The sequence below is a fragment of the Typha latifolia genome, chromosome 6 (assembly GCF_019914945.1).
Source record: "Typha latifolia isolate L0001 chromosome 6, TyphaL0001v2, whole genome shotgun sequence".
Classification (NCBI taxonomy): domain Eukaryota; kingdom Viridiplantae; phylum Streptophyta; class Magnoliopsida; order Poales; family Typhaceae; genus Typha; species Typha latifolia.
The window spans coordinates 1,940,610-1,963,908 of NC_133091.1; the positions used below are offsets into that span (position 1 = coordinate 1,940,610).

General features: G+C 37.4%; 5 protein-coding genes across 7 annotated transcripts; 2 read left to right on the plus strand and 3 right to left on the minus strand.

Moving 5' to 3' along the window:
- Positions 1 to 3,733: 3,733 nt before the first annotated feature.
- LOC140790320 (NDR1/HIN1-like protein 13) lies at positions 3,734 to 4,859 on the minus strand. The gene has a single exon (XM_073140346.1). It carries the CDS (start codon positions 4,673 to 4,675, stop codon positions 3,860 to 3,862), a length of 816 nt encoding a protein of 271 aa, XP_072996447.1. The 5' UTR covers positions 4,676 to 4,859; the 3' UTR covers positions 3,734 to 3,859.
- Positions 4,860 to 6,856: 1,997 nt separating this feature from the next.
- Positions 6,857 to 11,648, minus strand: LOC140791506 (uncharacterized). Of its 2 annotated transcripts, XM_073142110.1 has the most exons (4): positions 11,296 to 11,648; positions 8,605 to 10,721; positions 8,159 to 8,518; positions 6,857 to 7,966 (listed from the first exon to the last, which is right to left on the minus strand). In XM_073142110.1, the coding sequence occupies exons 2-4, from the start codon at positions 10,685 to 10,687 to the stop codon at positions 7,404 to 7,406; spliced, it is 3,006 nt and encodes a 1,001-aa protein (XP_072998211.1). In that variant the 5' UTR covers positions 10,688 to 10,721; positions 11,296 to 11,648; the 3' UTR covers positions 6,857 to 7,403. The 2 variants fall into 2 exon arrangements, with proteins under 2 accessions (XP_072998211.1, XP_072998209.1); XM_073142108.1 differs by having other exon boundaries at positions 6,857 to 8,518.
- A 778-nt stretch (positions 11,649 to 12,426) lies between these two features.
- Positions 12,427 to 15,442, minus strand: LOC140791325 (SUN domain-containing protein 1-like). Of its 2 annotated transcripts, none has more exons than XM_073141850.1 (3): positions 15,234 to 15,442; positions 13,878 to 15,002; positions 12,427 to 13,040 (listed from the first exon to the last, which is right to left on the minus strand). In XM_073141850.1, the coding sequence occupies exons 2-3, from the start codon at positions 14,943 to 14,945 to the stop codon at positions 12,759 to 12,761; spliced, it is 1,350 nt and encodes a 449-aa protein (XP_072997951.1). In that variant the 5' UTR covers positions 14,946 to 15,002; positions 15,234 to 15,442; the 3' UTR covers positions 12,427 to 12,758. The 2 variants fall into 2 exon arrangements, with proteins under 2 accessions (XP_072997951.1, XP_072997952.1); XM_073141851.1 differs by having other exon boundaries at positions 13,878 to 14,960; positions 15,234 to 15,379.
- A 1,428-nt stretch (positions 15,443 to 16,870) lies between these two features.
- On the plus strand, positions 16,871 to 19,035 carry LOC140791326 (sphinganine C4-monooxygenase 1-like). Its single transcript, XM_073141852.1, has 2 exons — positions 16,871 to 17,290; positions 18,278 to 19,035. Exons 1-2 carry the CDS (start codon positions 17,063 to 17,065, stop codon positions 18,815 to 18,817), a joined length of 768 nt encoding a protein of 255 aa, XP_072997953.1. The 5' UTR covers positions 16,871 to 17,062; the 3' UTR covers positions 18,818 to 19,035.
- A 3,248-nt stretch (positions 19,036 to 22,283) lies between these two features.
- LOC140790097 (calmodulin-binding protein 25-like) lies at positions 22,284 to 23,020 on the plus strand. The gene has a single exon (XM_073140024.1). The coding sequence runs from the start codon at positions 22,391 to 22,393 to the stop codon at positions 22,853 to 22,855; it is 465 nt and encodes a 154-aa protein (XP_072996125.1). The 5' UTR covers positions 22,284 to 22,390; the 3' UTR covers positions 22,856 to 23,020.
- The last annotated feature ends 279 nt before the right edge of the window (positions 23,021 to 23,299 follow it).

The window sequence follows — 23,299 nt, forward strand, 5'->3', positions numbered from 1 at the left end:
CTTGAGTTTTTATTTTCAACCTTGATGGTGAATTGAATCCATATGTCTATGTGTAATATAATAATTGGTATGTTATTCTACTTAATTAGCTAACATGAGCAAATTTTCTCTTTTTTTTTTCTCTTTAAAATAAAGGTAAAATAATACAGTGTCTTAAATTGATCACGGGACACTTTCTTTAAAAAAAAAAGTTTAAATTGACAAGTAATGAAGATGACATTTGGGAGATAGTTGAAGATGACTAAATGTGACAAACAAACAAACAAACCAAAAGAAAAAAAAAAAAAGAGGATACTTTAAGTTTTGGCGAACAAACTCGAAATAATTTTTGTAACAATTTAAAGAATCTAAGTATAATTATTCAAAACTCAAAGACATGCATACAATATGAACATCCAGTAATAATTTGCAAGTAAAATGGGAAAGTAAGTTTACTGAGGCATCAATCAGTACATGGGAGAAGTATAAAAAAAAAAAAGAAAGGGGAAAAAAGAGATGGATCTACCTTGGGGAGAGGACGCATTTTACTTGTGAACAAATTTGCCGTGCTTTAAAGCGTATGTCAGTCAATAGATTAAAAAGAAAAAAAACGAGCGAACTGGCAGGTTGGTAAGAGGGGAATTCATTGCGTTGTTTTCTTACAGCAGTCGATACTATATAAGTTTTTGAACAAATTAGTTTTTCTTAGATTCGTTTATCTAAATAGATTCGGTAAAAATTTAATATCAAAAGAAATCTATTTCACTATAGTCATAAGTAAAACATTGAACTGTTTAACCATTTTACGTTTAGATGAGTCCAATGTCGATTATAACAATGTTTTTGTAAGTAAAACACTACCCGTGACATCTTTTATTAAAAGAATAATATTAAAAAATTTAGTATTTTTACTAAGAAAAAAGAATACACATAAAATATTGAATAGTTAAGCATTTAGATATTTAGATATTGATATTGGATGGATAATAAAATTTAAAATCATATCTTAACTAAACAGATATGGATAATTTTATGATAGAAGATCAGATCTTAAACAAACATGCGAGCATTAAATTTTAAATAAATTATGGCATTTACAATTAACACAAAAGCATTAAGAGTTGAAAAAAAAAATCTTGCATGTCAAATATATATATATAATGTACGGCTGTGATCGGCAGCACGAATATTCTCAAGTGTATGAAGAAAATGCTACACCAATGGTCATTTATGATATTACTTGATGTTAATCTTCAAATTAGAAACTAAACTTATGATGTACTGTACTAAAATTTTTAAACAAAAAAAGAAAAAAATGAATTTTATGATGTCTAGTTTAATCATTATAAGGCCCACTAACTTTCAATTTGGGCCTCAATTTTATTAATTATTTGCTTTGATTAAGTACTAAATTTGATTGGGCCGGCCCGAGCCAAATCTAGCCCATTGAGAAAATAAAAGGCTAGGCCATGTATACATATATACACTCTAGTGAAAGTCTGTAAGTGAGAACATTTCATTGACTTCTTGTAATTAGTCATAATTAGTATGATATATAGGAAAACTATGTTAGAGTGAGTTTTTTAACACAAGCTTCACACTTAGTCTAAACTTAGACAACACTACAAATAGAGCATAATATAAAGTCCGATGACACATAGATAAACACAAGTGAAGAACAGCCCCATAAATTTATAAGAGCAAGGAGCCTTGATTCATCTTGCGATTTTGTCATATTCCGACTTTCCAAGACTTGATCCTATGGATCTTGGACAATCCACAAGGAAGGAAAAATAAGGTAAAAATAAGGTTAAGCCTCACAAAATACATGAGAACAAGATCGAGACACAAATTGCAATTACACGAAAAAGAAGAGAGGGCGATGGAACTGGAAAGATACACACAATTCCATGAGGTTCCTACAAAGACTTATATCTAACCGCAATTACTACCACCTAGTCCACACACCCATGCCTACCACCACAACACCCTAACCTTCCTTCTCGCTCTCACCTCGAAACCCTACTAGCCTGCCACCTTCACTATCATTGACATTAAAAGAATCATAGTGAGAGAAGGTACAATCGCTGAAGCCAACCACTGAAGGCAGTCCCAACCATCATCGACTAGGCCAACAAGGGGGCATAAGAGAACAGGCAGGACTAAGCAGGCAAAGAAGGAAAGGGCAACATGATCAAGGATGAAGATGGTGGCAAGCAAGGAGAGGGCGGAGGGAGTAAGGCAGAGGATAAAGGCGATGATATGGCCAAAAGAGAAGGAGATGAAAATAGGGTTGGTCATAGAGGAGATCGTAAGGGCGAAAGAGATTTCACCTAAGACTGATTGACGACAAAGGAGAAAGAAACTCACAAAATTGACAAGTGAGTGGAGAAGCCCCTTCCTTCTCTTATTCTCTTTAGTTAAAGGAGAGAAAACTTTCAAGAGTCAAGAGGGGTATAGAAAGAAAAAAAGAAACTCTAAATGGTAGAAGAGCTAGTTTGTTAGGGTCTATAAATAGATGGCACATGATATATAACAAAAGGGTAAATCACTAATTGTCCATTGTGTTTTTGCTTAAAATTAAACTACTCTCTTAGACTTTCGTTTATATCACTTTGCCTTCCTGTGGCATCGATTAATATGAAGCTATTAACTTTTCTATTTAAATCTACTTACTGAATCTTATTCTTCAAATTTAAAGCAAAATAAATGTTCAATTTTTTGTATATTCTCCTATCTAAGATTACAAATCTAAAATCTTAGTTATTATCTAACTATATTTTCAATCATATTAAAAGTATGGGATAAAAGATTCATATTTCCTCAAATAGTTAACATCATATGAGTGTTATAGATACATCACATAAGTGTTATAGAAAGTTATACTTTCTTATTGAATTTAGATGAAAAAATTAATAGTTTCACGTTAGTATAAATTATAGGAGAATAAAACAATACATAAAATTTCACAAGAATAATTTAATTTTAGACATGAGGCAACAACCATAACCACGGATGTGTTATGATCCGATCACGTCAATCGATTCAGTCGACTTAATCTAATTAATTTATTATTTTAAATTTAAATAAAGTGGATAATCTGGATTGTATCCACTAAGATATTACTCGTGTAAATAGAAGTCATTATGAGATGATACGGAATGAATTTTGAGTTTAGCCAAATTACTTTTATTATCTTTATATTTTATTATAACTCTTAGATCGCCTTTATCTTAACACTCGAACCTTAGCCACCATCCTCACGACAAGCAACCCTACTATCAATCATCCACTGTCACCCTTGGCAGTCCGTCACTCTTTCATGATTGTTACAATGTCGAGTATTTATTGATCTGTCATGTTTCGACTTACTTCCACTGTTTTATTTTTTTACTTTTCATTCCGACATCTGATTCACGTGAAATTAAAACCACTAAAATTCTAACTCATGAGATTACCAAACAAAAAATTTGATAAATTTTTTATGTCAAGATATGGTTTGTAACATGAGGGCAATTTAAAATTTACCCATAACAAAAATATAAAAAATAGATATTATAAAAATAATGAATTAATGGGGCTCAAACTCATGACCTCTTAAAACCTCGCCCTGTGACCAACTAAGTTTAATCTTCAATTCCTTCCCTGATTGGAACATACATATTAACATATAGACAATTTTTATTAAATATATTTATCGGTAACCGATCTCAATCACAAGAAATTTCAAACTATTAATATTTGGAAATTCGTATGATCAAGTTTTTGATTGTATATTTATAAATATGTTACACAACGTACCCCTATAATTCTACCTATTTAACTCCATATATAAACTTCTCAAAAATATTCTCTCTCCTTTTAGACCCAACCAATTGCGTCAGATGATTCGCACTTTAACTTTGCACTTCTTTGAAAGGATCCTCGCGTTGGCCGTCAACTTATCCACCGTCACGTCGCATCCCACCTTAACGGTGATCGTCCACGTCGTCACAGCCCCAAACCGAACCCTAACCGGAACCCTCGCCGCCACCTGCAATGGCACGCCGCCGCGCCCCTCCGCCGCCACCATCCCGTCCCTCTCCGCCGCCGACAGTCTTATCCCCGACCCCGTCAGCGACATCGCGAACACCGTCACGTTCCTCGGCCCCTGGTAGAACGCCGGCCAAGCGCCGTTGCCGAGCGCGACGCCGCCGTAGAAGACGTTGACGGATCCGCCGTCGCGGAAGCGGAACCCGATCCGCTTGTTGGGGTTATCGGATCGGATCGTGGCGTTGAACTCGGGGTTTAGGGGAGAGGAGGCGGAGGCCGAGGAGGAGAGGTTGAGGTTGCGGATGGCGATGGAGTCGAGGGAGAAGGAGATGGGTTTGGGGCGGAAGGCGAAGTAGAGGGCGCCGGCGGCGATGGCGAGGGAGAGGAGGAGGGCGGAGAGGGAGAAGAGGAGGCAGCAGCAGCAGCGGTGGCCGCGGTTGCGGGTTGCGCGGCGGGTGTAGGATTTGAACTTCTTGGCGTTCTCCGGCGGGGGAACGCGGTAGATCTGGTCTTTTGGGACCTGGATGACGTACGTGCCGGGCGGGAATTTGGGCTTCTCTTGGAAGGAGGGATGTGTGGCGGTGGTCTCCTTCACCGTCGCCGGTGGCGGAGACGACGAGCTAGATGTGCGGAGATCGGAGGGGTGGACTCGTTCCGGAATCATCTTTGAGCTGAGATTAAGATTTCGATTCGGAAATGGAAATGGAGATGGAGATGGAGATTGGTATTAGTGGTGAGGATTTGTAAGCAATATAAAGGAGCGCGTCGGAGTGAGGGAGTGTAGCGAAACGGTCATATTTGGGGTTGGAAACTTGGAATTAGATAAATAAATAAAATTGTGGAGGATTCGAAAAGGACAAATATCGAGTTTTCACGATTAGTTTGGTGATTAAATTTTCCTGTTTAACTTTATGTAGATAATGGTGTACAGTAACCATAGACTAACCTTTGCTTTAGATGGGCTGCTCTAGCAAATCTACGGTGGTAATTAGGTGGATTACCCCTCGGATTACGCGATAGCCGTCGATTTCAGGACCGTTGATTTAAGCACACTGGAAACTAAGTCGACGTATACTATTAGAACGCAACGAAACCGCGTGAAGTGTCAGGCCCAACACACGCTACGGCAAAAGGAACCAATGAATTAGTTTTTTGAGACAGCTGTTTCCTGTTGCGACTAAGTTCCACAATCGCGCCACGTGTCAACGCGTGTCACAGCCTTGCGTGCTGAAGGAGCGCTTTCCAGTTGGGCGCCGGCTGGGACTGCGTATGCAGTGTATTTTCGTAACTCACTCTGCCTATGTGGCAGGGCTCGCTGTGGTATTCTACCGTAAGGGAGGGGTTAAATGAAAAATAGAAGGTATCTTACAATATTACGAAATATTGGTGGTAGAATGCCAATTAGGCAATTAGCCTTTTGTCTATTGTGAGAAAACTTAAGCGGGTTGTTGTCTTTGAGTGATACCATACATGATACATATTTCAAATAACACCCTAAATTTTCTTTTTGAAAAAATGATGAGAAAAATAATAAAAGAGCGTCCCAGTTAGGTAAGTAACAATATTTAGGTGAAATGGCATTAAAAAAAACGATAAAATATCCTCGCCACGTCAGCTCGTTTAATTAAATAAAAAAAAATTGGGCAACTTAATGCAACCCAGCTACGAAGATTAGCTGTATCTCACCAGACGAGTCTAATCTTCCATATGCGTGATTAGATCACATGATCGAAGGATCACCGCCGTCCATTCGTCTCCTACGTTTGGTGAGGTCAATGTCGTATGTATTTGTTCTTCTTAATTTTTTTTTTTTTATCATTTTTGTTTAATTAAGAGTTCCTTCTTAAGCTTTGAGCTGGCATAAGAGGAAGCCAGAGTAATAGTTGGTTGGATTTAATTCTAGCATAAGTTATCATTAGCATTGTTTCTTTTCTTTCTTTCTTTTTTATCTCAATTAGGTTAGTTGATGAATTGATCAATGGCACAATCCCTAACTATATTAAAAGAAGGCTAAATGTTGAATTATTCTAATTTAAAATGCCTGCATTATGCTTTATAGCAACCAATATTTTGGTACTTCTTAGTTTTAAGTCTTTGGTTGGTTTGACTAATTTTCACATTTGCCAAATTGGGCTTCATGGATTGAAACCCACCACCAAAACTTGAGAGGAACACCTAAACGTTGGCCAAGTCAACCGTTGATCCATATTCCTACTCCCCTGATGTAGATGATGGTCTTTAAGATGAGTAATGGCCAAAGAAATTTGCACCAACTTGAGCTTTCTTCAATCTTCCTCTTTCACTATTGTCGCTATCAATACAATGGGATGAGATTGTATTAGACTTTTGATTCGCTACTTTCGATTCAAATTAAAGTTTTTATCTTCTTTCTTTTCTCATAGGGCTGTCGAACTCTCAACCTCATAGTGAGAAAACATGTGAAAACTCGATCTCAAATCGGTTTCATATTTTATATAGCATAGTATAATTAACAAATGACTAAGTTCTCAACAAAAACTTAGGTATGTGCCTCTTAGATGATGCTATGATTAATGGATCTTTTATCATATATGGACAAGGTCGTAATGATTTACTAGACCTCTGCAAGGGGCGATGACACTAACGTGCCACCAAAAGCACTATAAGTTGAAGTAGAATTTTCCAGCTCGTGTTGTTGACCGAGTAAAAAAGAGATGCAGAAGATCCAACACGAGAATAAGCAAAAACAAAAGAAATCAATTTGCAAACCGTAGGGAATAAGCAAAGTAGAGAGCATTTCACACGACAACAAAGCCGAGTGCAGGAGTAAGGAGAGCATAGAATAAAAGCATATAACAGTCGAGTCTGAGAGAGTAAACTTGATATCCTAATTTTATGCTGTTCATTGACAGAAACTATCTTGACTGTTACATTAGATGATGTAAATTACAAGATGGAACAAATCCTCAACCATCTGTTGGGTGATATAGAAAACTTTAGATGCACAAAAACAAGCAAAAAGTTTGTATCACACAAAACTGAGTTGAATCTATATCCTGGTAGAACCAATGAGCAAACAAAGAAAAAGAAAAAGAAATGGAAAATGATGAACACCATGTACCCAAATCTACCAAAAATCTTCAAGAAAACTGCGTCTGTAAACAGGAAGTCTGTTCATTATAGTCATTTTTGAATCAGTCGGAATCACTTTGAGCTAGAACTTGAGCTTGATCTGGATTTACCAGATATGTTCTGAAATTTATTCAAGGCTGATGCAATAGTGCTAGAAACACTACCCACGATTGCAACTCCATCAGATACTTGACCAGTTCGTTCTAAATTTTCACTAGTAACAGATTATTCAGAATCCGGGTCAATCATTTTATTCGATTGTATGTGCAGAAAATCAAGCTCTAGGTGCCTTCATTTCCCTCAATTCTTCCTGACCCATCTCTGGAGAGGTCCTCGACACTGGATATCTGCATGTTTGATCTACTTTCCAAGGACTCCAAATCCATTCCACCTGGTGTAGCTTGGGAACTCACTACTTCTGAAATGTCGCTTGTCTCAAGACCTTCACTTAATTGCTTGAAAACTGAATCTATCTCTTCGATGGACTTCACCTCAAGAACTATCATCTCCAGATCAGTTTCTCTTAGCTCTGGGCCCAATTCACTTGGGCTAACTTCAGGCTTTGCTGTTGACGACTTGCCAAAAATAGACTTTGAAACATAAGGCACATGCTCTTCTTCATGGAGTTGTTCAAAAAACAAGTTTATCCCTCCAATAGAGCTCGTTTCCAGCACATGAAGCTTCGGATTATACAGAGTCTGTTCAGAGTCTCTAGCAAGTGGCCCAAATGAAGTTCTGATTTCTGATCCTGAAGTCTTTTGCTGGTTGAAAGAGGAGTTCAGCGTCTCATAGTTGTTTAAATACAATTCAGAAGGGATATCATGAACTGCAGCATAACAAAAATCTGAGACAAAACCATTAGATGGAACATCAGTTTGCAGCTTAAGATCAGAATTTTCTTGACCTGATCTTAATTCTTCTACATGAAAGTCTCCTACTGCATCTAATTCCAATAGAAATTTTTCATCAATTTCTTTCGTTATGAGGTCAGGGTGGAAATTGTTACATTCCTCATCTGAATCATTTAGGTACTTACCAGAATTGCCATCCTGCTTGCCTTGGACTACATTAATTATGGCTTCTTCAGTATCAGAAGTAGCAATATTCTCTTCTCCAATTATCTGCAGCCCAGTCAAACCAACTACTGAATCAGAATATATCATGCTTTCATGATCCTCTCGAAGATTAAAATCTTCTATCTTCTCCTCATGTAGTGAATGCAAGCCCATAATACTGACTTGAGATATTTCAATACTGGCTTCAGATGGTGGTTGCAACTTCAAAGGAATCCCTGAAGATGTATTATCCTGAACAATTCCTGAAGATATGTATGCATCTGAGAAACTCACTTCATTACTTGAATCCAAAGTGGAGCTGGCATCAAGACTTCCTGCACCTGCATAATAGAAACTTTATTGACAGAAAGCTTAAAAGCATGAATTATATGTATGCTGCTGGAAGTAAAAAAATTAAATTTCTTACCTGCATTAAAGGAAAGTGCATCAAGTGCTGATATGTTAGAGAGAGATATATCAATTTCTGGTGGGCGAGAGTCATAAATAACATCAGCAAGTTGATTATCATTAAATCTGTCAGACAAGCTAAGAAGATCATAATGTGCATCAGCCGATGGTGTGCAATTCCCTAATATTTCCGCATTAGCTACCTGATAATGACATTCCTTTTCGATCACGTGTAATTCCTCATCATCTGATATGGTCGAAGTTGCAGATATTTCTTTGTTGTTTCTTTCTTCCAATGATTCAAACAGTTGAAAAATCTGCTGAGCCTCCTGAACAACCATGGTACCATTTATAAGACTTTCATGATGGTCAATAGCAATTTTACCCCTCTTCTCTGTTTCTGAACTCAATGTATCAGCTACAAGCAAGGTGTTATTTTCATGTTTGGCAAGTTCAGCACCATCTTTTGAAGATGGCAAGTCACCTTTCAGATGATGTCCCTCTATAAGGTCTTTGTGGTAGTCCTCATTAGTGACTGAAGAAACAGTATCAGATTCTGTAACATAAGTCATCTTGGGATCACTCTTGTCACTAAACTGTCTCCAGAAAGTAGCGAAACTAACTTCCTCTGAATGCATCTTTTCAGTAACGAAATCGGGTTTCAACCTCGAGGCATGTTTCTCTTGCCTTCTGAAAAACATATCCTGTTGTTCAACTGGCATAAGCTCACAAGGACTCCAAGTTTCTTGTGCAAAGCTGCTACTTTCATTTAGTTGATCATAAGGAAGATCAAAAGGGTCCCTTCTAGGAAGCATAATGGAAGGAGCCGAACCAGGAATTGGTGGTAAACCCCCTGCTTCCTCTGGATCATACAGAAGATCGAAAGGATTCCTTCTTGGTGCTGAAATTGGTGGAACTTGAATGTGAATGCATGATACAGAATCGTCACTATCCATATCTATTAAATTCTTTTCATATCGGAAACTTAGACTCTTCTTTGCTCTGCGCTTAGCAATTAACCTTTCCAACCTACGATTCCTTTCCAGTTCAGAAGGCCCAAGATCCATAACATTCTTCTGATCCTCAGCTGTCCATGCAACTGCATCTTCATTACCATCATCCTTTTTCTCTTCCCCTCGGTCTTCTTTAGCCTTATGGGTTTCAGTTTCTTCTTGCTCAATATGATCATCTAAATCATGCTCATCAGAGGAACATTTGGAAGAAAAATCTGAATTGCCATTGCAAATAAGAGCAGGTTGGTTGAGCTCATCAAGCATTGGTATAATGTCAGCCATAGAGGCATCAGGAGAGGAAGACTCAGCAAGATCAGATTCAGACTCCGAAGAAGTACCATGACTATCAGATTGTTGCCAAGTAGAAGGTGAAAAAAAGTCAGACTGATTGCCCCAAGAAGACTTGTTATTCTCAATCTTCAGGCTTTCAACTTCTTTTATATTAGTAGCAGCAAAAACACCATCATCAAATTTACCCTCTCCTAGTACTCTGTCGGTGCCCTTTTTCAGAGAAATCTCAATGTTCTCAGCTATTTCCTGGTGATGAGCTTGTCCTTCATTTACTTTGTTTGCAATGTCAGTCTCTTCAATCTTATCCTGAAGAGAAGAGATTGCAGCTAAAGAATAATCATCCTTATCCTGTTCATAATCCTCCTCTTTACAATGAGCACTCTTCGTCCCTTCACCAAAAACTCTTTCTCCCGCTACCATTTCCTGGATCTCCGGCCTGATTTCCATAGAAGTTTGAACCACACCACTTTCATCTGGCTTGACACAGAGACCATTGATAGAAATACCAGCATTAAGAGAAGAAGTTTTCCGACTCTTTGCATCCTTTTCTTCAATTTCTGGAATATTTGGTTCCCCATAACTCAGAAGGGCTCCAAGAAGAAGGGTGGTGCAAACAATGACGGGACAGGAAGAAAACAAAAAGGCAGATATTGTAGGAAATAATATGTACAATGTAATCAGCATAAGGCCCATAGTGAAAACAACAGGATGATCACGAGCAGATATATAGCTAGTTCTGATAGAGAGAGTTAAAACTTTCCTGATATGTAACATAACATCCTTTCCTTCAGTAACCATACTGCACTTTTGGTTTTACTCTTCCAATATAAATCTGTCGGTAGGAAACAACATGATAAGATTGATTTATCACCATTTGAATTATATAAAATTCAGTAATTAATGCAGGTAAAAGCAGATTAGACTCGTATTTATAGTAATAAAGCAGTCGGGATATTATAGCAAGATTCACCAGTGACAGTAAACCAATCCATCTAGTGTCTTGAATGAACAATTTAGGCAGAATTATATCTACAAAATACTCGCTGAAAATTAGTGAATTACAAAGACAAGAACTCATTTAATTCACTTCCTGACCAAGATCTTACAGAACAGCTCCCCACATGAATCACAAAAGGATCACGCCAGGCAACTAATTAAACTAAATCTTTCAAACCAAAAACAAGTCTAACTACCTACATGAATCAAACGGCAACCTTAGTAAAAAGTTAAACATCAGATCATAAGTAATTATCAATTGCCAAAAAAAAAAAATCCAAAATGCAACAAAAAGAATAATATGATAGCCGAAATAACCAATAAAAATCCAAACTTTTGAGAGCAAATGGCAAAAAGAACATGGAATAATCACCTAAACAGTAAAAGCATAGACAAGGCAACACACCCACCTCATATAACTATCAAATTCCGATCCTTCGACATGAACGAAGAAGACCAGATGATCAAATGATGGGAAGATCTCAAACTCAATAGCAAAAAAAATGGGCACGAGACGAATGCAAAAGAAGTGGCGTTCTGGGAGTGGAAGAAGTATACAACGAGAGAGATAGGATAGTCAATTAGATCACAGAAAGGAGTACAGTCTCGCAATTCGCTTTGGAATTTCTTATTCCACTGTCGGTGAATGGGATGTGGCCTCGGTGCTTCGGACGGCAAAGAAAAAGGAGCTTAGCCGAAGGCGAAGGTGCAGGTAAAGGAGAAGAAAGACTAACAAAAGGAAAGAGGAAAAGCAAGCGAGTGAGGTCCTTTTTTAGATCCACCCCTGTTTCTAAACCTTTCGTCCTAATTCAGAGGGGGTTTACGCAAACGTAAAGAGGCGGACTAAAATAAGTGGGGGTTATTTGCAAAACTAAATAAAGAATATATATATATATATATATATATATATGAAAACATTAAATTAAATTATCGGGTGTGAATTGTAAATTTCTCTTTATTTTAATAATAATGGTGGATTAGGTAAAGGGTAATATTATGGATTTTTACAAAAATCTCCCTAAGTTTAGCAAGAGGAAAATTTAAACATAAGGTTGAGGATTCTCTTCTCCGATCTTTCTAGTGACAGAGATGCTGGGAATCATCTAGGACTATACTTCATGTTGTATTTTATTTTTATCCTATGGCTTAAATATCTTATTTTCATATTATAGTATTATGCTATAAGAACGAGGTTAAATGAAATTCTAAGCCAAGATGCTTTCCCTCAACCAAAAAATAGAAATAAAAATAAGGGAAGGGCTATTTTGCAAAATTAACCATTCTAACATGCTTTGCATATACTTGGTAGATCTAGTCGTGCATGATGGTCAACCTCGATCTATTATTATCCCACAAGCATCTCCATGTTCGAAAGAATCACTGTCGAGAATAATTGAACAATTTATTCATGCATTATAAGAGAAATAATTGAACATCATTGGCTCATTCATCTATGATGGTCTAAAGAGAATCTATGACTCTGAACAACATTTAGGAATAAAGCAAACATAGTAAAGGTTATAGCATAAAACCCTTCATACTAAGACAAGAAAAAGAATTGAGCTTGGTTCATATATCCTTCCAAATCCAGATGGAGAACAAATATCAAACCAGAAAATTGGATACACATTAAACCACAGTATCAAAGTCTAAGATTAATTTGGCTAGTGAAAAAAATTTAAGAGCTAAGAGTTGGAGCAAAGGAGCCCAAATTAAAACTGGGGTCGCTTTCTTGGGCTATAAGATGATTAGCCAAAAAAAAAAGAAGGAACAAAGAAGAAGATATCAGAAAGTATATATAAGCATCACAACAAATTACAAGCTGGGAACCCCTAGCTCTGTGTACTCTTCTCAAACCTGCATTGTGACAGCATTAAAATGAGCTAGGCTCATAACCGTGCACTCTGAAGCGATAAATGCATGTATGCGAAGAGCTTCCATGGTTGGAAAAGAAGTCGAGGCGGACCATATTGATGACCCTTGAATCAGTTGCATTGACACTGAAGGTCTGAGCATTGCTCTTCTCGAGGTCGTAAAAGAACTCGGTCAAAATGTGCATCTTCTCTGGTTGGCCGGATGGAGCATCATCAGGTCCCTGATGCCATGCAGAGACTCGGCAATGTTTTGGAGCACTTGACCGGTCATAAGCCACACTCTACACAACAGCCATGTTACAATTTGTTTCAGTGATTGTTCAAACTTCAAACAATAGACAAAAGTGAAGTGAAAAGAAACTGGAAAATGCCAGCAGCTGCAGCAATAACATTAGGTAAATATATAAATTTCATGGGTATCACTGTTATTGTAGTATTTATGATTTATGAATGTATTGCTTCTGCAGTATTAGAGTTGTAAATAAAGAACTCCATATTTTTGCCCTCTTTCCTCTGTATGACAACCAAATCAACTAGACCATGATTCTTCACCTTAAACACTTATAAGGATGGTAGAAGATGTATCAAGTATCCACAAAGAAGCATTACATTTAGCCCAAGTTTAAATCAATCTATTAAACTACATAATTACATAGGAACTTTTTGATTGAAACTGTGAATTGTATCAACTATTATGAAATAATCTGATGTAGTGCAGGTATACATACAGAAATAAAACAAAGCACTTGGCGGCCTCAGTAAGGAACAAAAAACAAAAATGAGAGAGAGAGAGAGCAAGACAGACTAATATAATCAGACAAATGATAAAAGGACTAATCTCAAAAGCTAAAATAGCAACTATGATAGCTTTCCAACTGTTTTAGTAATGGAGATAGTATAATAGTATGTGGTTATGGAATCATCGAAGAAGACAAACTAATATAATCATAATTATAAAGATCAAAATCTTCTGCAGCTCCTACGTAATAAGTAAAAGTGTGGTGAAACTGAAAGGACTGTCTATGCCAACCTCAATATTCAAAGTTCTGATGCTATAACCATGCCATCTAAGGAAAAAATGAATAAGTGACATATTAATTCAAAGCACAAAATATCACCTTGGAGACATGCTCCAGTGTGACCGCCTCAGGGATTATTGCTGTCCTTAGCTTGATTTCAACAAAACCTTCACTCCCCTTCATGGCAAAACACTGTCCAGGCTCACCAAAACTTGGCTCCAGCATTTTCTGAGAATTTGTATGTACACTACTTCGACCTTTTGCACTAGAAAACCACTTGCTCGCTTTCCCATAAGTATATGGCTCCGAATGACTAACCACTTTTGCCCCACCAGATGCCAACGCATAATCAACCATCCCTAACCCATCGGCTGCATGCTTTTCAATCTCTCTCTCAACTATCTCCTTAGCGAAACTTTTTATGTCATCCAAACTTAAATCATTAACACTATTATCTAAACCTTTACTTTTCTTCAAATCATTCAAAAAATCCATGAACTCTTTCTTTGAGACGAAACCCATCTCAACAAACTCAGCCAATGATTTATCCAAATTGAGAGTCCTATCTTCCAGTTTCTTCATCTCTACCTGCAAAAATGCATCTTTATCATCAACTTGCTTCACTAAATCTTTCTTCGCCTTGGCAATCTCATTCCCAATCTTTTTATCCACGATTTCCAGCTGAACTTGCAACATCTTTGCCGTTTTCTTCAAAGATGCCTCCACATCAGACAGCCTGCCCTCAGTGTCCAAGACGGCAAATGGTCCCTTCCCATCCTTCCATCTCCAAACTAACTGACTCGTCCACCAAACAACCATAACAAGAACGCAAGTCTTTGCAAGAACACTAAGAACAATTTGCCACTTGGGTTTCTCTGGTTTTAGCACGCTCTTCTTCCGCCGTGATGCCACAGCTGAAGCAACCAAATCTTTCTTCACTTCGGAAGAATCTTTCGGCCTCTCAAGGCTCAGATCCTTCCCACTAACAACGACTTTATCATCACAGACCCCATTTATCCGGTTTTCCATGAGCATCTCTGCATCGGATTTCTTCTTTACCACAGGGATTGTTCTCCTTCTTACATCTTGTCTAGAATTCGAATCCAAGCTCAAAGAAGGGTTGGCGTTGGCAGCCGAACTTGGAATCGCCGCCGTCGAAGCCGACATGATTATGCCCTAAACCTTTTGAATGAAATCAATTCGAGTCTCCAACAAAAGAATTACCTAGAAAAACAACAATTAATAGCTAAATTAACACTATCAAGTATCAAAGGGACCGAATTGAAGAGAAAAGTCAAAGATTAAACAGAAAAATAAGAAAAAAAAAGTGATCATTCCGTTAAATACAACGCCCCAAAAGGCTTTTTTGTGACCTAATTCCCGCTTTTCTCAAATATCGAAGAACTAACTCAAGAGATCACCAAAATGCATAAAAAGACTTGCTAATAGTATTACCTTTGTTGCTTCAGCCCTCCGTATCGACTTAAATATAGAATTGTAATATCTTTTAGGGTGGGAAAGGAGGAGGAAGCCAGAACGATCGATCGATCGATCGATCGAGAGAGAGAGGCCGAAAGATTTATTCGTCCCCCTTTTTGGCCATGTAATTGAGTTTTCCGGGTAGTTATTATCCTGCTTCTAACCAGACAAAGTTGAGTGGGTTTATTAAGAATAAATAAATAAGGATTACTTATGGATTAATTACATTTAGAGATTATTTGCTCTAAACTGTCACAATTTTTCATATAAATCCTAAACTTTTTTATTATCTATATAAAATTTTGAACTAAAAAAATTATTCATAGACTTCTCAACTAAAAAATTTAAGTATACGAACTTTTTAAACTATAAATTTTCTAAAATCAAAGATTCTATATGGTAAAATGAATTCAGAAAGTATATATAGAAATAGTAATTATTCCTTACAACTTTGTGAACTATATCACATTTATGTAACTCTATTTTTTTTATAAAAAACTATTTGACCCCCTTACCTATTTAATATTTCAGTAAATCTAATTTTACTTTCAATTTCTTTCCTTTTCTTCTGCAAAATAAGGGTATATTAAATAGTCTAAGATTAATCACTTAGTAATGAATAGTTAATTAAAAAGTATATTTTATAAATTTTATATAATTAGAAGGCTAATATATTAAAAATATGTAACAATTCAGCGGTCTAATTATAATTATTTACAAAAATATCTCTTCGAAATTAATTATCTGTATATATACTTCTTACGTAGGCTCCTCAAAAACTTTTAATTTGCATATTTACGGGCGCAAAAGTATTGATTTTATATAAGTATTTTTTTTAGAGAAAGTCTGTTTGATAGATAATATCCTTAAGCTTCAAAATTCAATTGCAACTTAATACATTATAAGAGAAAAGGGGAATAAAGACTAGAATTTTAAACACAAGTTCCACTCTTGATTAAAAATAGATGGAACAACGATAAAACATAAAATAAAACAAACAACAACTATAACAAACACTGGCATATAATAAAGGGCAAAAGAAGTAGGATGACGGTTCGGAAAACAGATCTTCTTACTATAAAAAAACTCAACAAAAATATTTGAAAAGCTAAAGGGCTACTCATGGTAAAAACATAGGGTCAATAAGATTAGAATCGGTGGCTCTCTCAGCACCATTTGAAGGTCTAATATTTATGGACATATGGATCATTGTAGAAGATGAAAGAAGAAAAATAATAATAGAGAGAAGCAGCCATGGCCACGACCACAGTAACTAAAGCCTTTGCGAGTTTATTACTACTCCATAGCACCATAGCATATGTAACGTATTTAATCAACATATCTACTTGTTAAAGAATATCATATAACTATTAGATTATCGAGTTACACTTTATGAACTATTTAATTTTTATTTTAGAGAAAAATAAGTTGCTCTTAGAGAAAGAACAAAAAGTATTGGTTAATTAATTGATTTTTATTATATTAATCACAACGAATAAACTATACGTATATAGATAAATAAAGAATAAAACGATGAGCTTAATTTATTTTTAAATTATGTTTCTTTTTTGTCTATACCGTCCAAGAATTCAGGAGAAGCTTTCCTTCTATTGGCTGAGACCTCCCTAACCGAAGAATTCCAACTGCATACAACTCGGATCCCCTCCCCTCGTACGTACCAAAGGAAACGAAAACCTCCCCAAAAGGCGTCGCCTTTGAGCTCCTTTTTTTTTTTTTTCTCCTCCCTCTTCCACCTCTCTCGTCTCCTTCTTCTATCTCCTAGGGTTTCGGACTGGGGGGGCTCGATGGGACGGGTCCCTTGGGTTTCCGACGAGCTCCTCGGGACCATCGTCCCGATCGCTGTGTACTGGCTCTACTCCGGCCTCTACTGCCTCCTCCAAGGCCTCGACCGGTTCCGGATGCACTCGCGTAAGGAGGAGGACGCCAAGAACGCGATTTCCAAGGCCACCGTCGTCAAGGGCGTCCTCCTCCAGCAATCGGTCCAGGCCGCCGTCTCCATTCTCCTCTTCACCGTGAGATGCTCTCGTGATCGCGTCTTCCTTTCTTCTTATCATTCTATGTTCGAATAGTAGTAATTTACAATGAGTGGGATTTATTTGAATTCATATTGGTAATGTTTGTTCCTTCTCCATGCTTTATAAGAGGCAAAATTTTATCTTATCCTGACATTCTACTTTTTATCATGGGATATATATATATATATATATATGTGTGTGTGTGTGTGTGTGTGTGTGTGTGTGTGTGTGTGTGTGTGTGTGTGTGACGATAACCCAACATTCAATTTATCCATGTGTTGTTGCCTAGCTGTGTAAGTTTTCCTTGCACTTAATCTATTTAATGAATCTTCTACTTGCTTGCATGCATAAACACAACAATCCTTTTGATCCTTATCCAATACAAATACCAGAGAAAACACTCCCTTTTTCATGCATATTCTTCTTTTTCATAAATGATGGTTGACAATTTGTACTTTGTTTTTAAAATGAATGGTGGGATATTAAGATGATATATAATTTTTCCTTCTCGTTTTATGCTTCAATATTCAAATGCTCTGAATACTTCCTAACATAGTTTATTTGATACCACTGCACTTCATTAGTAGAACAGTGACCTACTGGTCATTTGGTGCATCAACACTTAGTCTGCTGCTTAATTTTGAAAAGCATATTCTGGCATTGATTGTGTGAATGATCCTTGAAATTTCTACTCTGCACTTCACTGCTAGCTGATCCATTACTGTATTACTGTTATATAATTGCGATTATTGAGATTTTCTTACAGAAAAAAAATACATACAAGCATAGGCAAACTTGATTGTGCTTCTAGTCTTACTCATTTATATCATGTAGATGGGTAACTTGAATAGAAGAAAATTAGGAGCTCTGGAGTTTATTAATGTTCCGCACGCATACACTTTAATGTCCATTTCTGCTGAGCAATAATATGATTAAAAGTGATGCTAGGTTCTAGATGACATCTTACCTGATAAAACTCTGTAGGTTGCAGGTGAAAACACTGCTGTGAGCTTGCCAGAATCTCAAGGCTCCCTTTTTTTGTATGCTAAGCAGTTCTTGTTCGCGATGCTGGTAATGGATACATGGCAGTACTTCATGCATAGATACATGCACCACAACAAGTTCCTCTACCGTCATATCCATTCACAGCACCACCGGCTGGTTGTACCATACTCATTTGGAGCACTCTACAACCATCCTATTGAGGGGCTCCTTCTTGACACAGCAGGAGGGGCCTTGTCCTTCCTTATCTCTGGCATGTCTCCAAGAACAGCTATTCTTTTCTTCTCCTTTGCAACTATCAAGACGGTCGATGACCATTGTGGACTCTGGCTACCAGGAAACCCATTTCATCTGCTCTTTCAGAACAATACTGCTTACCACGATATCCATCACCAGCTCTATGGCAGCAAGTACAACTTCTCGCAGCCCTTCTTTGTCATGTGGGACAGGATTCTTGGTACTTACATGCCATACTCCATTGAGAGAAGAGTGGATGGAGGCCTTGTAGCAAGACCAATATGAGAGCTGCCTTAGAGATTTGGTAAGCCAAGCCTGATGGACGCACTAAGGATTCTTGCATCTTCTCATCCATGTATCTTATTTCCAATTAATGAAGCTACTTCCCACTGCAAAGATTACAAACACCTGGCAGTTGCTTTACTAACAGTACTTATTTTGCCGCGATATATTGTTGCTACTTTGAATCCAGAGTTAAAATCAAATATGGCATTGCTACCAAAGTTTATCAGTTTTTTTTTTTCAAAATTCACGAGGGAATGCTCCATTCTTGGTTTCATCAACTGAGGGTTTCATGTATGACTTAGTATGTACTTCACTTGTGTCATAGTATAGTGGAGCTTACGAATTTGTTCATTGGACTGTTATCTTCACAAAATTACACGGAAGTAGTACTAAGTGCCAATTTTTTGCTTTATTTATCTGATTGGAAGTGTGTCTGGTCTCACTCTATAACAAAGTTTTGTTGGCCTGTCTATGTTTTTGTTTGTTAATCGATTAGAGTTCTCAAGTTCTTCAACTACTGATGTATTGGCGAGTTGCTGGAGGCCTGTGCTAGAATTATTGGATACTATATTGGTATCTGATGTTGTGTTAAATTTAAAATAGAATGCGATCGGTGTTGCATCTTTAATCGGTCTCAATCCTGCAATTGCTTATCTTATTTAGTTCAAAAATACCTGTGTCAAGTGATCAGCAGAGCTGCTCTGTTCTTAACTGCATATAAGTTACATATATAAAGTAAGAACTTTAATCTCTGTCTCATGTTTATTATCCAGTTTCTTTTGGTGTATTCCTCAATTTATTAAAACCGTGAAATCTTGCATGGAGATACACTAAGTTTCGTCTTAAATACTTGATATATTTTTGCGCTAATTTTGTGGCGATTAATGAAATTTTCCTTTTAACAAAAAATAAAACGTCATAGATATATTATTAAGTTCGTATTGATTGAATTAGGACGAGATACTTGATGGGCCAAACAGAGAGCTAAGATAAAATGCAGATGCTATCAGATCTCATCAGTTATAGCTGAGAAGATGGACGGCGCATTAGGTTGCTTAATCTTAACCTCTTCCAGTACCCTTTTGAAGCAGTAGAACCCTATCACTTTCCATACTACCTACCAGGTCACCACCTCAACTCTTCTCCTGACCTAAGTCAAACTCAAACACCAGCCTCCACCTGATTTTGCCCCACTGAGCCCTTAATTGGCTGCAACATCTCTTTCACAAAGCTGTGCCAATTAAATCATGAAAAGATCCTCTGATAGCTACAATCTTGACTAAAGCAACCCAATTCAGCTGCCAAACTATTCCTAGCCTTAGCTCTTCAATCAGAATTATTCTTTCTTGAAGCTAAATATGCAACAGAGACCGCCTCTCCTCTCCGACGACCGACGAAAATCGAGTCATGGTTTCAGAATACAGTCAAACATAAAATTGTTCAAAATCAAATATAATCTACCTCAGAGACTGACATGTTAAGGGCTAGAGATCACCAAGTAAACTAAAATGAATGGCTGAACTCAATGCAAAAGTATTATTCAAACCTTTCCATTGTCTCACAAAGCTTGAAGAGGGAACCATGGATTGGCCGGTAGGTGAGCAGACTCTGATTTCATTCTCACAAGGTGAGATGCATATGCTAATTATATAAACCAAGCCAAGAAAATATGAGTAGGTACACTTGGTTATTAGAAGTTGGAGACATCTAAGCAAAAAGAAAAAAAATCTTGCACAATTTCTAAGGACACCAATGTAATGATCTCATTAAAATCATGAATGATAAATATGATTTGTTATGAGAATAAATCATAGGATTAAACAGTTTAGGCCAAGAATCTGCAACTTAGCTTTAAAAATGGGCTTAATTAACATTGAAATATTTGTCTGACAAGAATAGTTGAATAGACTTCAGAGCTTCAATTTTTTAGAATGCCAAACTTACAAGTTGATCCAATTCTCTTGACAGAGTCAGCTTCACAATATGGAGCAATCTCTATTAGAGATGAGATAAATATTAGATTAAGTCGAGTGGACTTGAAGGCAAAAGACCTAGTTTGACTTTGTTAAAGTTTTGAGACAAAGCCCCTCACTTCTCACCAACTCCAACATTGGCAGTGATTAAAGTAACTAAGAATCAGGGATGGTGATTAATTTAATTCCACAAGATAACAGCTTACACAGGCAAGCGCTAATGATAGTTATATTATAAGTACATAGGGTAAGAAAAGAGGAAATTTCTTTCAGAGACCTCACTTAGATTATTGGGTTTGGTAGAGAAAAGCTTGAGTTGCAACCATTAGTCTACTAACAAGTGGTTATTGTTATGTGTGCTTACTTGCAAAAGTCTAAAAGAAGCATGGCAATAAAGACCATCTTTGTTATTATATGTTAGCCAACTATGTTAATCATTGATTAGGTCTAATAATGTGCTGCTAATCTGGTTTGGATCACATCAAATTGTGAAAACAATTAAAAAAATAAAGAAAGAGAATTTTGAAGTCTTACTCATTAGGTTTAAATCTCCTTACAATAAGTTGCAAAAATTAGCCACTTTTTTTTTTCTTGGTTGCAAAATTAGAAACAATAGAAATTCACATGCATATCCATGCATTAGAGTTTGCATAAGAGGATTAGTTTGTATGCAAATGGGTAAAGCGATGGCTTTTTATGAAAACCAGTACTTCCACTTTTTGCGAGTGGATTAGTTGCAAGATATTGCAGTAGCACCCACCACTCGTGCTTATGGGGAGGGACCAAAAGAGAAAAGTGAAAGATTACAAGGACCAAAATAGATATATAGTACGACAGTGAGGTCACCGTGACGTAGAAGGACGTCATCCTGAGACGGCGCATCTTCCTCGTGGAATTATTAAATTTACTTTACTATTCTCCAATTTTATTTCTATTACTTTATTCTCTAATAATTTTTTTTGTTCATATACTAAATTATACGTGAAATTTAAAGATATTTATAAACTTATCAAATCTCAAATAATACTGATCAGATTTTAAATAATAAATATATTTATTGTATATTTATTATTTATAAAATTTATCTAATTATTTACAACTAATAACTATCTTTAGATTTACTTCACAAATAAACTTATAAAAAAATAAAGTAAATTTACACTTAATCACAGAGGTAAAAATATAATTTCAGATATGATAAAAAAATTTCAAGTAATCTTTCTAGAAGAACAAACAAGGACTAAAAAAGGTAGACATCAATTATTTGAGCTCCTCTCCACATTAACCGATATACACCGCGAATAATATTTTTTTTATCCAACTCCTACGCCTCGATCTCCGAGACGCACTGTAATTAAAGCAGGGCGGGAATATTAAAAGACACGTGGCTCCCCCCGCCCGCGTTGCTGCCTCCCCCTCCCCTCCCCACCCCACCCCCACCCAACCGCCTCATTAAATGCACCCAAACCCCTCTACATAACCAAATCACCCCCACCCTTTCCCTCTCCCTCCCTCCCTCCCTCACCATTGCACTCACTCTTCTCCCCTAATTCCACGAATTGGAATGCGCTAAATTCGAAAACCCTAATCGAAAAAATCCATGTCGATCCTCGACCCCTACTGGATCTCCCAGTCCTTCGCGCGCGACCCCGCCCTCCTCCTCCACCTCGCCGGCGCTTCGCCGGCGCCTCGGCGGCCGTTCCTCCTCCCGCGGGCGACCGGGAGGGTCTCGAAGCGGAAGCCCCGCCCGTCGAAGAGGCTCCCCACGACCTACATCGTCGCCGACCCGGCCAACTTCCGGGAAATGGTGCAGCACGTGACCGGGGTCCGGGCCGACGACCCGGAGGCGCCTGTGGAGCCGGCGGTCGAACCGGAGGCGAAGCGGGTCGAGACGGCAGAGAGCTGCTTCGTGCCCACGCTCGACACGTCGGCTCTGTTGCTCGACCGGGACGAGAAGGTCGGACCGGAGGTAGTTGTGTCCGCTTCGGTTGAACCCGATCGGTTCGAGCTCGACCCATTTGTGAGCCTGAGCTACCCTACTCTGGAGACTTGGGGGGCCATGTAGGAGAAATTATGTGGTTTACTATAACTACTTTTTTCTTAGCTTTTCTTAGATTAAGTGATAATAATTGTAGTTTTATTAGTTTTATATACTTATTTTACAACGCATTAATGTATTAATATAATTGTTGTTACTTACTGTCTTCTTAAAGCTAATTTTTATTGCAAAGATAGGTGCGTTGAGGGAACTCTTTCGCTAAATAGTTTTGCAACACACTAAAATCATACAAGTCATCGACGGGGAATCCTGGTCAGAGGTGGGACCCACAAATGTTCTGCTCGTTGACTAATACACATGTATGTGTGGCCACGTGGCTGAACTTGATGCTGTCGGGAATAAGGAGAATAGATACCGTTTACGAAGAGTTTGGTATTATGGCATATTATTTAGGTCAATAATTAGGTTGTATATGTCAACGATGGTTTAAATGAAAGGGATAGTGATTTG

Coding starts and splice junctions, on each gene's coding strand:
- LOC140790320 (XM_073140346.1), bottom strand. CDS start 4,675: ATGATTCCGGAACGAGTCCACCCCTCCGATCTCCGCACATCTAGCTCG.
- LOC140791506 (XM_073142108.1), bottom strand. CDS start 10,687: ATGGTTACTGAAGGAAAGGATGTTATGTTACATATCAGGAAAGTTTTA. Junction 8,519..8,604: donor TGCACTTTCCTTTAATGCAG/GTAAGAAATTTA, acceptor TCTATTATGCAG/GTGCAGGAAGTCTTGATGCC.
- LOC140791325 (XM_073141850.1), bottom strand. CDS start 14,945: ATGTCGGCTTCGACGGCGGCGATTCCAAGTTCGGCTGCCAACGCCAAC. Junction 13,041..13,877: donor CACTGGAGCATGTCTCCAAG/GTGATATTTTGT, acceptor GCTGTTGTGTAG/AGTGTGGCTTATGACCGGTC.
- LOC140791326 (XM_073141852.1), top strand. CDS start 17,063: ATGGGACGGGTCCCTTGGGTTTCCGACGAGCTCCTCGGGACCATCGTC. Junction 17,291..18,277: donor TCTCCATTCTCCTCTTCACC/GTGAGATGCTCT, acceptor AAAACTCTGTAG/GTTGCAGGTGAAAACACTGC.
- LOC140790097 (XM_073140024.1), top strand. CDS start 22,391: ATGTCGATCCTCGACCCCTACTGGATCTCCCAGTCCTTCGCGCGCGAC.